This window comes from Anolis carolinensis, chromosome 2 (assembly GCF_035594765.1).
Source record: "Anolis carolinensis isolate JA03-04 chromosome 2, rAnoCar3.1.pri, whole genome shotgun sequence".
Taxonomy (NCBI): Eukaryota; Metazoa; Chordata; class Lepidosauria; order Squamata; family Dactyloidae; genus Anolis; species Anolis carolinensis.
The window spans coordinates 176286038-176303585 of NC_085842.1; the positions used below are offsets into that span (position 1 = coordinate 176286038).

At 39.7% G+C, this 17548-nt stretch overlaps 1 protein-coding gene across 2 annotated transcripts in view; it reads right to left on the reverse strand.

Annotated features, from left to right (window-relative positions):
* prkca (protein kinase C alpha) overlaps positions 1-17548 on the reverse strand; it is a 245602-nt gene that overhangs the window by 17127 nt on the left and 210927 nt on the right. For both annotated transcript variants that reach the window (XM_062971147.1, XM_062971148.1), the window contains 5 exons: positions 13971-14062; positions 11909-11971; positions 7758-7896; positions 5014-5094; positions 3501-3608 (listed from right to left, as the gene is read on the reverse strand). In XM_062971147.1, the coding sequence (XP_062827217.1) occupies positions 3501-3608; positions 5014-5094; positions 7758-7896; positions 11909-11971; positions 13971-14062 (483 nt within the window). The remainder of the gene's footprint in view (positions 1-3500; positions 3609-5013; positions 5095-7757; positions 7897-11908; positions 11972-13970; positions 14063-17548) is intronic.

Below are 17548 nucleotides of genomic sequence, written 5' to 3' on the forward strand. Positions count from 1 at the left end.
TAGGTTTTAAATTGTCCATTGTAATCATTTTAGTACCATCTGATGCTTTAAGGCTTCATCTACACCGCCAGTTTCAGAATACAGATTAGTTGCATTAAACTGGATTATATGAGTCTACACTGCGATATAATTCAGTTCAATGCAGTCTGAAACTGGATAATATGGCAGTGTAGATGGAGCCTGAGTCTCTTTTAAGAGAGAAGAGAGTATCATCATCATCATCACTTTTAAATGTATCATCATCACTATTTAAATGTATCTAGGACAGCATTACCACTTGCAAAATAATTTTGGTGCCGTTTCCACAAATACATATCACTTCCATGTAGGATAATAAGACCTGCATGACATCTACTTCTATGAAAGAAATCTACACTGGACTACGACTCTGGAGACCAAGGGTTGAATCTCTACTCAGTCATGAAACCCACTGAGCAAGTCACATTTCCTCAGCCTCATAGGAAGACAAAATAAAATCTCTTGGGGAAAATCTCTTGGGAATAAAACGTGATAGATTCACCTCAGAGTCACCATAGTTCAGAAACAACTTGAAGACACATCCAAACATCAAGTGATAGTAGCAGCAGCGATATATAAATAAACCCAGCCCTTTTAAAGAATCATTCATACTATAGCAATTTTTTACTGGTAGAAACAATACTGATAATACTAATATGATTAATATTATAAAATGGATATAAATAATATACAGAAGAGTAGGAATGTGTTTCTGAGTAAGAAAACATCACGATAAACAGTCTCTTAAATACCTATGATACATCAACAAGCCACTCTTTACATTGTAATTGATTCAGTGCTAAGAAAAGCCCTTTATACAAGCAGTCCCTGGATTACATACAAAATAGAGTCTGTAGGAGCCCTTCCACACAGCTATATAACCCAGAATATCAAGGCAGAAAATCCCACAATATCTTCTTTGAACTGAATTATCTGAGACTACCCTGCCATATATTCCAGTTCAATGCAGATAATGTGGGATTTTATTCAGCTGAGTGAAAGGGGACCAGAATATCAAGGCAGATAATCCACAATATCTGCTTTGAACTAGATTATCTGAGTCCACATTGCCATATAATCCAGTTCAATGTGGATTTCATACAGCTGTGTGGAAGGGGCCTAGGTTTGTTCTTAAATTAAATTTATATAGAAGTCTGAACAGGTACATTGTTTAAGTGTAACTCGAGCCATTTAAAAAACTTTCTGTGACAACTGGATTTTGAAAATTGTAGATTGTTGTAGAAACAAGGACAGGTGAGAAAGCTTCAGTGGAGACACCTTTCCTACAGGATATCTCTTACGGGAGGAGGTCCAGAGTCACCTATAACACAGTCAAAGGCTACCATGCTCCCTCGCCTTCTGTCATGGACAGCTGGGCAAAATGGAGCTTGCTGGCTGCCCGAGGGGGGGGGGGGACACTTCCCAGGGGCTGTCAACAAGCTCCCTTGGCTTTCTTCCCCAGCCATGATGCCTAGCAAAGGGTGAGCGAGGCTCTCAAAAGGTTCTTTCACTCCTTGCCTTCAATAGAGACTGTGGAGGAAATACAAAGGAGACAGACCACAAGGTCCCTTGCCTCTCCACTCCAGCCACGGTTGCTGGAGAAGGATCACTGGCCACAAGCTCTCTTGCCCCTTCTTCCCAAGCTGCAACTGCTGGTGAAGGACGGGAGAGTGCTGACACTCCCCATGAGCTGGCCATGCTGTTTGCAACTACAAGTTGATTGTAACCCAGGGCCTGCCTGTATAGTGGTAGCATTTTTCCTTCCAGTCTACGTGAAGAAGAATAGCCTCTGTAAAGAAGTGTGTTTTTATTTTGATTTATAGATGTCATGTTTAATTTCATTTTAAAAGTCATGTTTAACTATGTTTATAAGGGTAAGTATTAGTTACCAGTGCGTGGGGGATGGTAACCAGCTCAGCATTCTGAGGCAGGTTACCATAGTAATGAGGGCGGAGCCAACTGCCGTGCGGAGGAAAAAGGAGGGAATGTTTTAAAAACAGTTCAGTCTGTGATTTTTAGTCACAGGGAAGACACTGGTTCCAAGTTAGGGAAACCAGGGGAACTCAGATCTCTAGTTGTGTCAGATTAAGCAAGTTAGGTGACTTGTTTAGGTTCAATTGTAGAGTCTGAGTAGTAAGGGGAAGTAATCCCGGTTAGATCCAAAGTGATCAGGTTTAGACTGCTCAAGGAAAGGATCAAGTATTTGAAAGTGTATTCATCATAAGTTATATTTGCAACCATTATCTAAGTGCCTTTAAAGAAGCAATACTGTAACCACTAAGCTCTGTGCCTGAAATAAACTTGTTGTTTTCTTTCAATATCCAAGTCTCACCTATATTCAAAACTAAGTAACGCTACCATCTAAAGTGAATAAGAAAAGAAAAAGAAATTCTCCTCTGCCTGAGATCTCTACAACTGGTGGTAGCGGTTATAGTAAAATATATAATATAATTAATAAAAAGATTCCTCCCTGCCACATCTTTACAAATTGGTGGCAGCGGTGGGATTTAAAAGGATTCCTCCTGCCTGACATCTTTACAGCCTCATAGAAAGACCAGTCCAGCAGTAGAAAAGGCTATCTCCAAAAAGACTGGACAGTGCTTGGTTAAAGGTAAAGGTTTCCCCTGACGTTAAGTCCAGTCATGTCTGACTCGGGGGGGGGGGGGGGGGGTTGGTGCTCATCTCCATTTCTAAGCCAAAGAGCCGGCGTTGTCCGTAGACACCTCCAAGGTCATGTGGCCGGCATGACTGCATGGAGCCCCGTTACCTTCCCGCCAGAGCAGTACCTATTGATCTACTCACATTGGCATGTTTTAGAACTGCTAGGTTGGCAGAAGCTGGAGCTAATAGCGGCCACTCACGCCGCTCCTGGGGTTTGAACCTGGGACCTTTCAGTCTGCAAGTTCAGCAGCTCAGTGCTTTAACACACTTCGCCACCGGGGCTCCTCAGTGCTTGGTTAGAGGGATCTAAAGTGCGGTTTCTTGGGCACATGATGGGGATACTTTAGGAGTTCCTTTTTTGCACTATTAGGGAATTGGCCTAGACAACACAGGGTTACATTCCAATTGTATAATTCTGATAGCTATGCAATTTATTTGGCATCCTCTTAGCCTAAGTGATATGCAAGAATAATAGCAAGAGTTTACTGTAGCCATAACCAGAGCTCCAAGCAACTATGGCCCCTTTTACAGTGCCATATAAAATCCAGATTATCTGATTTGATAATCTGGATTATATGGCAGTGTAGAAGGGACCTCTAACAGCAGTTTTAATTGAAGCAGGTGGGTGTTGAAAAGTGAAATAGAAACCTGCAAAGAAGTAGGATTTCAAAGTCAAGTGATAATATGGCCAGAGAGACCATCTTAGCCACACAATATATGCTAATGAAGTGTAAAGGTTTTACAGGTCAGCTGCCAATATGTATGACACAGCATTAATCTGGGCGGCATGGCTCCCTTATCCTTATCGCTTGCTAACTTACCCCCTTGCAAATGGACACAGCTTCTTTGGACATCGCTTTGGGATAAGAAACATTATGCTCCATTATTGACTGGAAAAGCTCATCTTCATCTTCACCGTCAAATGGTGGCTGTTGATAGAAAGCAAAAGCTAAGTGTTTTATCAGAAACTCAAAATTACATAATGATCCAGGACAATTTATTCAAAAGCAGACTAATCAAAGAAAGCAATTACAGACACTTCTAGTTAGCATAATTTTCATTCACTTTGGCACAAAACCAAGCAAATGGCAAGGCTTGGAACATTAACAGCTTAGGCATAAAGAAGTAATATGTGGTCACTTTACGGATTTTTATTTTGTTTTGGTTTTATTGTTTTGTGTCCTATTGATACCCCCCCCCCCCCCCCCCCCCCCCGCGTGCAACCAAAATAGTATTAAAGAGGCAAACAAGACATCTCAAGATATATTTTGTCTGGGAGGAAAAAAAATGCTCAGGGGGCAATTCCCTAACTCAAAATTAAATTGGCTATATACCTCCATATGACTGAACTAAAAATAAAAAAGTTTAAACTTCTATTTCATTGCTGGTAGCCACTTTGAACAGAATTTGGTTGAAAAAGCAAGCAAACACATAAAACAGTCTTCCTGGAAAATGTACCAATGGTCCATTTCAACACAGAAGATAAAAGCTCTTACAGTGAGCATTAATATACAACTCTACCACTGATTGAGTTTTGCCTGCAATCTACTGACTCAAGAAGCAGACAGCAAGATAGTATACAAAATGGAAAGAGAACAACAGGTTTGACTCTACGATTCAACTAGGCTTCTGCTCTACAACACTTGTGTTAAAAGTCAACTCATCATAATGTCGTGGGTAAAAGGTTTAAAGAGAGCCAGCATGTCAGTTTGAAACATGAATTTGTAGCCTTGACTAGGCAAGCCTTGTTATTGATGGTGAAGTTTGGAATATTTGCATTTTAATTTCATGTTGCATTTCATAAGGGAGGGCGACATCACATTTTCAGTGCATCAACCATTAATACTCTAGCAATCTCTTGAGCATTAGGAAACATTTAGGAGTATAGAAAAACAAATGTTGTGGTCTGCCCTGAGCTGGCAGAGCATCCCTGCCTTTTAAAGATGGCTTCAAAGGGGGAGAATGCTATAGACAATCTTAGTTAACTTCTCAGGAAGTCATTTGCACAACATTTCCAGGCACAAACATCATTAAATTACATTGATATCTTGCCTCCAGCAGAACTCTGCCACTCAATGTTTGCATTTCTTATTGCTTAAATAAACAGGATTAGCATGCATGCACACAGTAGCAGGCTGGTGATTAAGGCTAATGAGCTATAAACCATGCATGGAACACACACCATATAATTTTAAAACTTCCGTTCAGAGACCAATCTGCCCATACAGCTGACCAGTCTGTCGTAAATCTTCCCATCTAATATGGTATGTTTTATGTTTATTATTTATTCAGATTAACTAAACCAACTGAAGATAATGGCATAGCCATCCTTACCTGGCCAGCTAGCATCTCATATAACAATACGCCATAGGCCCACCAGTCCACTGATTTTCCATATGGCTGATAGGCAATAATCTGCAAATTGCAAGGGAGAAAAAAAGGAAATCCCTTTTAATGTTTAATTTTTTAAAAAAAAAACCAAATTAAAATATGTAATACAAAAGCTATAATTTTTACTTCCAATTCCAGACCCTTGCTAGTATCTTAGGCATGGACAAATTGTCTTATAGATCCAATTGTCTCATGTGAACACGAGAGGAGCTCCTGGTGGCACAGTGGGTTGAACCCTTTTGCCGGCAGGACTGATGACTTGAAGGTTGGGTTAGTTCGAACCCAAGGTCAGCAGTTCGAATCCAATCTGGGGAGAGCGTGGATGAGCTCCCTCTATCAGCTCCAGCTCCATGCAGGGACATGAGAGAAGCCTCACACAAGGATGGTAAAAACATCAAAACATCCGGGCGTCCCCTGGGCAATGTCCTTGCAGACAGCCAATTCTCTCACACCAGGAGCAACTTGCAGTTTCTCAAGTCGCTCCTGACATGAAAAAAAATGTGAACATGAAGTCACAGAAATATAGTCTGAAATATAGACTATATTTCACAGGAATTTTTGTCTGATGTGCACACATTTACCCTTATGGCACCAGGAAGTAATTTTCTTTTGGCTGTACCTTCTAACCTGGAATGTCTCTGTAGTCCAATTTGCTATTGCCAAGCAGTCTCAAATAATCTCTTTCGGAACACCTTTGAAATTAGTCCAAGGGCTGAAAATGGACCTAGGGCTGCCCGCTCCTGTTTTTCAATAATGTAGTACTGCTTCGATTTGAATAATGCAGAGCAAAGTCATGTTAAGTGGCCTTCCTGGGCATGCAGGACAAATGGGCTCCATGAAGTATGTGGACATCATGAAGTCTATTAACTCCTGCTTTACTTCATTTGGCCCATGTAAATGGGCCTTTAGCAACCTGAATCACAATTTCTATATGCAGTTAAGGATCAAGGGGAAAAACATGTTAGTGTGGACAGTGATCAAGGATTCTATCAGGGCTATACCTCTTTTTGGTTAAGCAGTCATGTACATTGAATTAAAGTTTCAGAACAGAAATTGGCTGGTGGAAAAGATATTGCAACTAAGGCAGTCATCCTCAAAAGAAAAAAAATAAGGATGTTTATGCTTTTGCTATGGTTTAGTAAGCAGAAGCTTATAGGAAGTGAACAATGAAATAAACTACAGTATTATTCAAATCATTTGATTTTAAAAGGGGATTTAAAAAATCATACTAATCTTAGAAGTTAGGTGCATTATCAGTTAAATCCTAAGAAGATTTTACTCTTGCAATAGAAATAAAATGTCAAAAAGCAGCCACCCATGCTAATGCACATGAAGTAAAAGAGAATGGAAACTATGGTCACATTTAATGAGTGGGTACTGTACTATTCAAGGTGATGACTGATAACTTCTACACTGCCAGATCATTCAGGTTATCAAAGCAGAAAATCCACATTTTATGATTTGAACTTGATTATCTTTGGAGCCCTCCACACAGTCATATAACCCAGAATATCAAGGCAGATAATCCACAGTATCTGCTTTGAATTGTATTATCTGAGTCCACACTTTCATATAACCCAGTTCAATGTGGATTTTATACAGCTGTGTGGAAGGGGCCCTAATCTACACTGCCATATAATCCAGTTCAAAGCAGATAATGTCGATTTTATACAGCTGTGTAGAAGGGGTCTGAGACAAAATGTATTTCAAGGACATTAGTAATTGTGCAGCCAAATTATTCTCTTTCAAGTTATAAAGCGAAAGTGAGCAGAAAAATGGAAACCAGAGGGGGGGAAACAGTAGAGTTCACCTCATTCATTTTACAACTGTAGATGATAAAGAAGCTAGTTTTTTTAAAAGATAACAAAATAATTATAAGGATTCATTCCTCTGTAACCAATACGACAGTTTGACATTATACTAATTCAAGATACAGTATACCATTACCTATCCTATATACTCATACAGAAGTCTATAATTTTAGTTAAAAAAAATCAACACCCCCCCCCCCCCGAAACCTAGGTTGACTTATGCTTGAGTCAATATAAATAGTGTACCTTAACTCTTATTTTAAAAAATGGTAAAGTCTTTTGACACTTTACCTAATCTGTTCTGGGAGAATGTAAAAGAAGCAATGAATATCTTTACTCTCTACACCAGGGCATGTCTAGATGGGGAAATGGTCGTGGTCATGGCGAACTCTGAGGTAGAATTCATGCTTTTCCCTCTCCATAGAATAACCATCAATTTATCCATGGGTCTTATCAAAATTCATACTTTTGACTCTCCAACACTGCCCTCAATTTATGCATGAGGTCACCTTATATATAAGTATATGCAGTAAACAAACCTTACTTTGAGGGGTGAATTGAAATGCAATTCCAAAATGCAATTGCGAAATCAATTTCTTTGAGATGCACAGAGTTAAGTAAAGAGTGGCTTTAAGAAATAACCTGTGAGCGTGGCTCTGATTTCCACCACTTCCCCCTCATCACTCCTCATTGATTGCTTGGTTGCAGAGCCTGGGTAGGCACGATTTACCCCAATTTGTCACAATCCATTATTTCCATCGTCATTGGAACCCAACTAATTTTTAAAAAGCCTTTTGCTGAAGAGACTGCTCAAATGTTTACAATTCTTTGGGGGAAACATCCAAAAATGCATAGTGTTTGAAATAAGAAGTTCACCTCAGGTGCAATGTAATCTGGAGTTCCACAGAAAGTCCTCGTTGTTACTCCATCATTCATATTCTCTTTGCACATCCCAAAATCAGCAATCTTAATGTGTCCTTCATAATCCAGCATTACATTATCTAATTTCAAATCCCTATGAGAAATCACAGCAATGAAAGGTTTTAATATCTGTTGCAAGGATACTGATGATATTCTCCTTAAGATGCCTTCAATCTAAAATTAGGACAGATATTTAAAATCAATAAGCAAATCAAATAAGTATTTGGAAGAAGAATTTAATTTTGGACTGGTTTGGAAGTTGTATAGTGAATATAAGTAGACCTATACAGAAGTATATACAGTCAGCCCTCCATATCCATGGATTATTTATCCACAGACAACAATCCACTCCTGAATATATATATATATATATATATATATATATATATATATATATATATATATATATATATATAAATCCACCCCTTGTTTTTTGCCCTTTTATGAGTCACCATTTTATGACACTATTGTAAACAATGGGACTTGAAAGCTGCTGTAGATCAGTCACCAGAGGCTGATGGTTTAAGTGATGACTTAGAAAGGATTGTGAGCGTTCCTATGGCACAAAGTGTGAGAAAACTGGCTCAGATAGTGCAGGGCTTCTAGGGCATTCAGGGGAGTCTGCGTAGCAACAGCAGAGAAGGAATCCAGTGAAGAGCTGAGTGATAAGGAGGGTTCCCATGGGGACCCATCTGCAGCTATGGAGATCAACAAAAGTTCATTTACAAATCAGAGCCATTGATTGCGTCATTCAGAGAGATTACGTGGGAAAGTTGAGAAAGAAATTCACAGGAAACTGCATGATTTCATGGGTGTCTATTAAACAACAAGTTGTTTACCTTAAGCTCAGTTCAGGCAATGCTGCATAAGAGTGAGAAGCTAAGCCTGAGTTCTCTTGTTCCTACTTCAAGTCAAGCTTTGATCTTGAATGTAAGTATCTTGGAAGTTCTCTGTGTTACTGTCCATTTATTCCTGTTCAAGTGTTACTAGTTACACCTTCATGATTGTGGACTTATACTGTATCTGTGATTCCTGGATGTTCCTGGACTTTGTCACCTTGAGAACTTTATGAGACATTTGGATTACTGTTTAGATATCAGCTGTTGCTAAACCTTTTTGGATTATATATCTTCCTTTCTTATTCCTGATTTTATATGCTTTTCATATGCTTTTACAATAAACTGACTGCTCATATTCCTGAACTCTTGTGTGGTGCAGTGGCCATAGGTGTTTTGTTGCACTCCAGGCTTGGAGTGCAACAAAAGCCACCAATTTTGATATCCATGGGGCATATTGGTACCAAAACCCAGTAGATATCAAGGCACTGTAATCATACAGTTGATTCTAAAGACCTATACAGCTTTTATATATGTGGCTTTACACAAACTTTCTGTTTTCACGCTGCTTCTTCTTTGTTCTTTCACATCTCATATTGTTGTGCTTGAGGTTACTTTATTTAAAATGTACAAATCTTTCAATCATATTGCTACATATTATGATGTGATGTGGTATGTATCTGTATAGATATCTATCAAAAGCAAATATATTTCGATAATTTCTTCTTTAAATCTATGAAAGAAGATTCCACCCGAACATTAGGAAGAACTTCCTAACTGTGAGAGCTGTTCAGCAGTGGAACTCTCTGCCCCGGAGTGTGGTGGAGGCTCCATCTTTGGAGGCTTTTAAGCAAAGGTTGGATGGCCATCTGTCAGTGGTGCTTTGAGTGTGATTTTCCTGCTTCTTGGCAGGGGGTTGGACTGGATGGCCCATAAGGTCTCTTCCAACTCTGTGATTCTATGATTCTAATAACAATACAACTCATTTTGTTGTGAATGCGCCTTCGGAGACTGTGGATGATAGTGGTGGGATCAGGAGAGGAAGGAAAAACCCTCGCGAGGAGGGCTCATTGGAGGATTTGTTTAGGAAAAGGGTCAGGGAGACTGATGGGGAGTCTTCTGAGGAGGATTCATGTGGGGATTCTGAGGTGGAAATGGATGCTGGGAAACAGGTGTTAATGGAGGAATTGGGCACGGACTGGGCACGGGCACCGGAGATGCTTGGGGACGAATCGGGGCCCATGGATACTGCTGATGCTGGGGAAGCTTGGGTGTCTTCAGAAGCAGATCCCACTTGGTCTGCTTGGAGGAGTGAGAGGGGGTTCACAGGTGTGGATAGAGTTGGGCATGGGCAGGATGATTGGGACTTTGATGAGGAATTCGGAACACCTGACCCAAAGGCATTGGTTGCGTGGAATTCTGATTCAGATTAAGAAGTTGAGACACCTGCTCTTTGGGCGTGGATAGTTTGGAAGCCCAGGGAGACCTGGATATATTGGGGTTGTTTGGCCATTATACCTTGCATGTGGCAAGGTGTTGCTGGGCGCCATTGGGCTTCCTGTGTGTGTGTTACTGAAGACTGGACTGGGACTTTGCAACGGATATAAATTTAATCTGGGTTATTCTGCAACGGAGGGCTGGAATTGTGTGGATTTTCCTGGACTGCACTGTTATTACTATTTTGTATTAGCTCCTGTTCACCCTCGTTGCTTTGGCTCTCTGTGCCATTTTGTGTTGTGACCTTCTTGGATGACTTCAACCTCTCGGACCTTGGACCTTGGACTGGAACTTGACTCGGCTTTGCTCTTCGCTCTCAATCCATGGCTTGGCGTCGTTCTCTATTCCGTGGCTGTCTGCTGTTGCTGACTACTACCTTCACTCCTGATACTGACGCTGTCTGCTTATCCCGACTTCAGACCGGCTTGACGACGTTCTCCCGCTCTGCTCCTTTAACTCTTGGTTTTGTGTATGTTCCAGCAGTGGTTGCTGCGAACTCGCCAGTGTCTCACTGTTTCGCTGGCTTTGCTGCTCTCAACTGGGAGTTCCCTAGCTCAGTTTGGGTGTTTGTTTGTTTTGAACTCCTATTTGTACTTTTGAGTTTTGGGAAAGGTTTGTGGGCTTCAATACTACTTGCTTTAGTTCATGCCTCCGTTTTTCAGCCCATTGTGAACTTTTGGGTCAAGTTCTAGAACTTTAAGTTTAGCCCGGATTATATCTCTGGCTAATCCGGATTATTTGCCAGTTCTTGTTTTTTGGGGTTTTACCCGCTTGTTCTACTTAATAACACTGAAAGTTAAGTGTTTTAAGTATTTTTAGTTTGTTGAGCTATTTTTTGGACTGTTGCTTTAATAAACTCTATTTTGCTCTCTAATTGGCGTCTGACTTTTGACACATTTTTAGGTGCCTATAAAATAATGTAGTCTCTATTTGACTCATTCAGTTATCCAGCTATCTATACAGAGAAGATAAATAAGTAAAATAAAATATTCTAACTTGACTCATATGTTAAATCAACCTATGGTAAAGATGATGGGCATAAAGGAAACGGAATGTTCAACAGCTGGTGATGGAAATATCTATCTCTGGAGATTTGTGTTTTTCCGTCAAATAGTTATCCACTGCTGGTTGGACACTCTTCTTTCTAGCCAAGAATTTTTAGTATCACCATCATTATTATCATTTATCATAAAAATCATTCATTTATATGGAGCCACCAACATACAGTGTACTTTACAAGTAAAACAACAACAAATACCCAGTCTGCCAAAGACATAGAAAACATACATATACACACAGTGGGAAAGGAAAGCTATAAAACGATACAACTGTTCAGATAGAACACAAAGAATATAATATAAAATAAAGCATATTATTAACATTTACACAGCAAACACATCACTTTACATTTGGCTTGACTTTTTATTTTTGTTAATGCAATCTCCTTGCTTTGTTTTAATACTTTTAAAAATAGTTGTGACTATACTTGTATTTTAATGTAACTTCATAAGCTGCTTTGAACCTCCTATTTTGGGAAGTAGAAAGGTGGCATAAAATTAACTGTTGCTAAATTCACTCAATAAATCCACTTGGTGGCCAGCAAGGAACATCCATATGCCAATACACAAATCCGACATTAACATTCTCCTCCTTTCAAAAGCTCAGAGCCTGACTTCTCCCTTCCCACACTGTGTTTTCCTCTGTATCCCTTTCTTTTTCAACTCTTGTGCCAACATTTGTACTGCACATCAAAATGCATTATTGAAAACTTACCGGTACACAATTCCTTTTTTATGAAGAAAGAAAAGCCCCACCGAGATCTCTGCTGCATAGAACCTGGAAGAAAAGAATTTCAGCTAGTGAGAGCATGTATATGCAGCTTCTCTGCAGAATTAGTACTGAGCATACATGGAAAGTGCCATGTGCCATGGAGGCACCTGAAAATGTCTGAACAGATATGATTGCACTGCTCAGTTAGAATGTAGCAAGGGAGACTGTTTAACCAGTGGAAATGCCACCTCCACCAAGGGTTACATCCAGAGTCTCTGTGTGGCAGGTATAGGATCCTGGTCTTGAAACCCAAATCTCCTGCTTCAGACCTTCTTCTGTATGTTGCATGTAGATGGCAGGAGGGAAAAGAAAAAAATGACATGTCTGGTGGCAGCAGTTGCTGTAAAGGGAGGGGGTGACAGCAGAATCCTCTTCTCCCTTTATCACAGTAGTATTCCTAGACCACCTTGGCCATCTGTTCTGGCATAAGAAGAGAAGAGGAGTCCTGGAGCTGTCTTGAGACAGAAAAAAAAGTATTGCAAAGGTATTTTATGAATTCCAGTCCATTAAAGTAGAGTGGATTCCACAAAAGCTTACAGTAGAAACTCCCCATACCCCTGTTATCTTCAACGGTAATACAAAATTCCTTAGACCTCTGATCATGTGAAATCTAGAAAGTCTGAATAGGTATCTCGAAAAGGGATGAACAGCTAAAATCTTTCAAATTTTGGATGACCCAGTGCTCAACCATGACATAGGAGGAATCTGTCACTTCCACTATCTTTTGTAGAGAGGTTTATGGCATTCCTTAAGCTAGAAAGAATAACACTCCAACTTGTGTTATCATATGAAGATGTAGACCAGGAGGTAAGGGAAACATTTATTTGACTCAAGGCGAGCAGCACCTGTGTGGGTTTACCTGTGTGCGTCTACTTGGGCTGTAGCAAAGCTGGTAAATCACCAGCAGTAATAAGATCTACCAACCGAAAGGTGGCCAGTTTAAAGCCCAGTTGGGGTGAGCGCTTGACCATCAAGCCCAGCTCACTGTTTATCTAAGCAGTTCGAAAATTGCTTAGAGCCGCAAGTAGAGAAATTAGGTACGGCAAATTGCGGGGGAGATATTTTATGACACCATAAAGAACAAGACCAGAAATGCGGTGACCGAGAGGAAAGTGGAAGTCCTTATGGCTCTTCGTCATAGAGAATGGAGCAACAATACCCCCCGTGACTAAATCTGAGCTCAACCTCAACCGCCAAGATACCAAAAAACTAGACTTCAAGACAACATACCTCCTTCTGTCTGTCTGTTCTGTTCTGTTCGTCCAAATGGCATTTAATATTTGCCGTGTAAATGTACTGTGATCCGCCCAGAGTACCCTTGCGTAGATAGGGCGGAATATAAAATTGTTGTTGTTGTTCAAAGCAGTTTCTCTTTCCAGGACTCAAAAGCTTCTTCAGCTTGCAAGCAAGGGAGGTACTCCTTCATGCTATTATAATTTGGTTTTTTCATTTCTTCCTTCTGCCTTTCATGATGGCCAAGGCTTCTTCCTTGACTCCGATAAAGGCCCAATGAGGCTATGGAAGGGCTTATATTGCATTCCCTAGTCTCCCACTCCCAGCCTAAGGCATGTTATCAATATCAGTCCTGAATGTTACACTAGGTTTAATAGAAATGTGGTGCACTCATCATTAGCCAGTCATTCTGACACGAGAAAGTAGACTGAATTGGAGATCACACATTGCCATGTCAGCCAGGATCTAAATCTTTGTGACTCACACTGCAGCTCAGTCACACATAATACCATTGTACAAAAAATGCAGATCCTTTCAAAATTTTCAATGGAGTAATTATGTGACGATAATTAAAATGCCAGCTATCTAAAATGCAGTTATTTTCCATCTGTACAATACTGATGAGTGTTGGTAGTGAGAACTACTGTGACGTCATGTCAATTACACACACCAGGAAAGTGGAACTGGGAAAGGGCCAGAGAAAGATTCAATCCTGGAACAAAATATCAAATTGCAATGTTTTAAGTTAAAATTAATAGAAAGAGACACTCACACTGCTTGGGGCTCCTTAAATTTTCCTACTTGCTGGATATGATACATGAGATCACCACCATTCACATATTCCATGACAAAGTACAGGCGATCCTAGCACACAATATGAAAACAAACATATGTCAGGCAGCAGAAACCACTGCTATGAAAATATAAATATGTGGGTTGGTGGTTGGGGGAAGGTGAGTGTTGAGATGGGAAGAATTTTAACCAAACCTTCACATTCAGATAACATAATCAGATAAAAATAAGAGGGACTGATAGCCGTAATAATGTCAAAATGAAAGTTCTGTTTAATAGAGATGCTGTATTGTAAGGTCATTCTGTTTCCAACTACCTTATTTATATTTAACTCTGTATATGGGGAGTGGATTAGGGTTAGGATTAGAAGACTTCCTGTTTTTGAGACAAGAGGAAAAAAATCGTCATATTAATTGGTGCCTTTCCTTAAAAAACCTAACTATGTTTTTTTCTCTCTTTGCTTTCTTTTCTCAGAAAATGTATGGAAATCATTGCATAATTTACTTCTCTGACATTTTTGTTTGATTAAACATGTTTAGGTCCTATCTCAGACACATGACACAGTTTTCATTAGGGCATTCAGTAGAGCTATTGGCATAGCAAAGTAGGGAAATCATCTTTTGAGTTTACTAGGGGCGGTTCCACCCAAGTATTAAAGCATAGTTTAAAGCTACCTCAAAGTCAGGTACATACACTCTCAATGGGCACTCCAGCATGTATCTAGTCAGAAACAATGTGTTAAAAAAACTTCCTAGGAAATTTTGAAATAAGCCGTAAAATCCACTGCAGCTGGTCAATGTATATCCCATGCAGAGCTGAACAAGAAACAGAAAAATGTGGAGCACTTGTCAGGACAGGCCTAGCACTGGCCCATTCGAAAAACCCATAAACATAGTTTGTTGGAAGATAAACAAAAACCTCTCTCCCTGCAAAGGAAACAGTGTTCCCATGGGAAAACCTGCTTTCTACTCTTTTGTTGCTGTGCCCTGCCATCTAGTACTGATCCCGACTGGATATGGTGCTGCTCATCAGCACTTGCCATGTTGATGCCTATCAGGACATCTCACCAGACAAGGTAAGAAAAATATATATAAGTGGGTGCAGATAGATCTGCAATCAAGAGATCTTTGTGGCCACCATCTCAGACTACAACCAGTTTCCTGGGGTGCTTGTGTAGGCACTCTGCAACGAACCAGTTCTCTTAATCTACATCTTGACTCAGATTAAATGGCTGTGTAGAACTGCCCTGACACTCCTCCTACAGAAGTCTCTGGTCTGATAGAGAACTGCTAATGATCTTTTCCCAGTGTGCCAAGGACTGGTAGCCAATAGTTCCAGTACCAGCACCAGCCTAGGGACCACTATTTTGAATAACACTGGTCTAAATCATATAGAAGGCCCCCCTCTCCCTTCAGAAGCTTGACATTGGCACAGCTCCCATGCAACTCAGAAAGTGGAATGGAAATCTGGAGCAGATTTGCTGGCAACAATTCACTAACTACCTGTATATGAGATAATTTCTGCTATTATCTCAAAATGTGGCAAAGTGAATGTTAAAGAGCAGCACTTTCTGCAAGTTAATACACTGTCATAGATAATGACTGGCTTTGGACTGAGTGGGGTCAGGTACATGCATACATACAAACCCACCCCCTTCTTCCACCACAGAAGTGAAGATAAAATAAGGCCCCGTAGGAGTACAAACAAAACTGTTATAGCCTTTTCATTCCTTTCTGAAGTGGGGTAAATCAAATAAATTAGGCTTCTGGGTTGAGTGAGAGAAGCATGGTAGAAAAAAGAGTGCAAGTCTCTTTCTCCTTGATGTAAAGGTTTTAGTTAGCTGGGTGAGTGTTTGAATCAGGTCCAATTACATTGATTTGACTATGAGAGTCATTGCAGGGTGGAATGCAACTCCTCATGAATTGCAGATGGAGGACATTGCCACAGAAGTGAGAGATCTATGGATTTCTAGATGTTTTAGACCAGTGGTTCTCAAGCTGGGGTCCCCAGATGTTTTGGCCTACAACTCCCAGAAATCCTAGTCAATTTACCAGCTGTTAGGATTTCTGGGAGTTGAAGGCCAAAACCATCTGGGGACCTACAGATTGAGAACCACTGTTTTAGACTTAACCTTCATCGGCCTGAACTAGCATAGACAACAGTAAAGAACTCCACGAACTATAATTCAAAATATCAAATGGGGCAAGTTTCCTGACTCCTGCTTTACAAGCTTTTGCTGTATAAAGTTTCTGCATCTTACTAAAAGTCTGGTTTTAAAATTCAGTGTATGTTGAATGGAGTGAAATAATATTCTGTTATATTTGGACAGAATAATTACATTCCCTTCTCAATTAGAGGGCTATATTTATAACATCCCTCCTGCCATCTATTGTTTGTTTCAACTGTGTTCATGCATTTTGAAATATATGTAAAACTGACATAATGTATCAGAAACTCATTAATTTAGTGTGTCTAGTTTTTTTTACATTGTTTTAATTCGATTGCCTTAGAAATTTAATATTAATTAAATGTTACAATATCCAATAACTTAGACTCTTGTAGGTTTTTTAAAAGTTATTTTTATTGCTTCAAAGAGAAATAGCCTGGGTGAAATTAATTATTTTTTATTAATACTGATAAACCATCTCTATTTTTAAAAAAGTTTTATATAAAGACTTTTTTCATTACTAAACTCATTAATAAACAGATGCAAACTTTACTGTACATGTATACTTAAAGTTCAATTTTTCCTACAGTATGGACACTTTCTATGGCTGACTATTTTGGTCAAATTCTGACTCAAACTGAGCCAATTTGGATCCATCTTGAGCCTGAGTCAATTCATCCAAAGAAAAACACATTTGGATTGATTCAGCCGCCTAGAAATGAAGCTTCAATCACACAAAATAAATAGTGCCTTTTCAAAATATTGCAAAGATGTACCATATAAGGAAAATACTCAAATATAATGGCCCACAAAATACAGGAATTTATTGATACAACACCCACACCCCCAATTCAATACACCTGTTCCGGGCCATGGAAAAATATAGGAGCTTCAGAACAACAGCAGAAATTAGATGATATCTGGAATAAAGGATATCATCTAGAACAGGTATGGGCAAACTTTTTTTGCTACCGGTATGGGATCAGGGGAGGAGGATCGGGAGGAGGATTGGAACTGCTTGCACCATCCTTATGCAGTGGCTGAGAGTGATCCAGAGGACAGGTTGTCGTATCCCTATGCCAAGAGGACAGGGAAAATTAGGAGGGCCTGAGGTAAGCGCCCAGAGGGCCACATCCAGCCCCCTGACCATAGTTTGCCCATGCCTGATCTAATAAGTCTGTGTACCTTACAGTGTTTTTGTAAAGTGCTTATAGCTATGTTATCAGTACTCTTTAGTCTCACTGCAATATTCTAAGAACATAGAAGCTTTGCGATGTGAATAGAGTAAATGCAACAATCAGAATATCAGTTAAGCAGACCTCTGAAAGCAACGACTGTAAAATAGTAGTGATAATACTAATAATAAATATAGCCATATTTTAAAATATTTT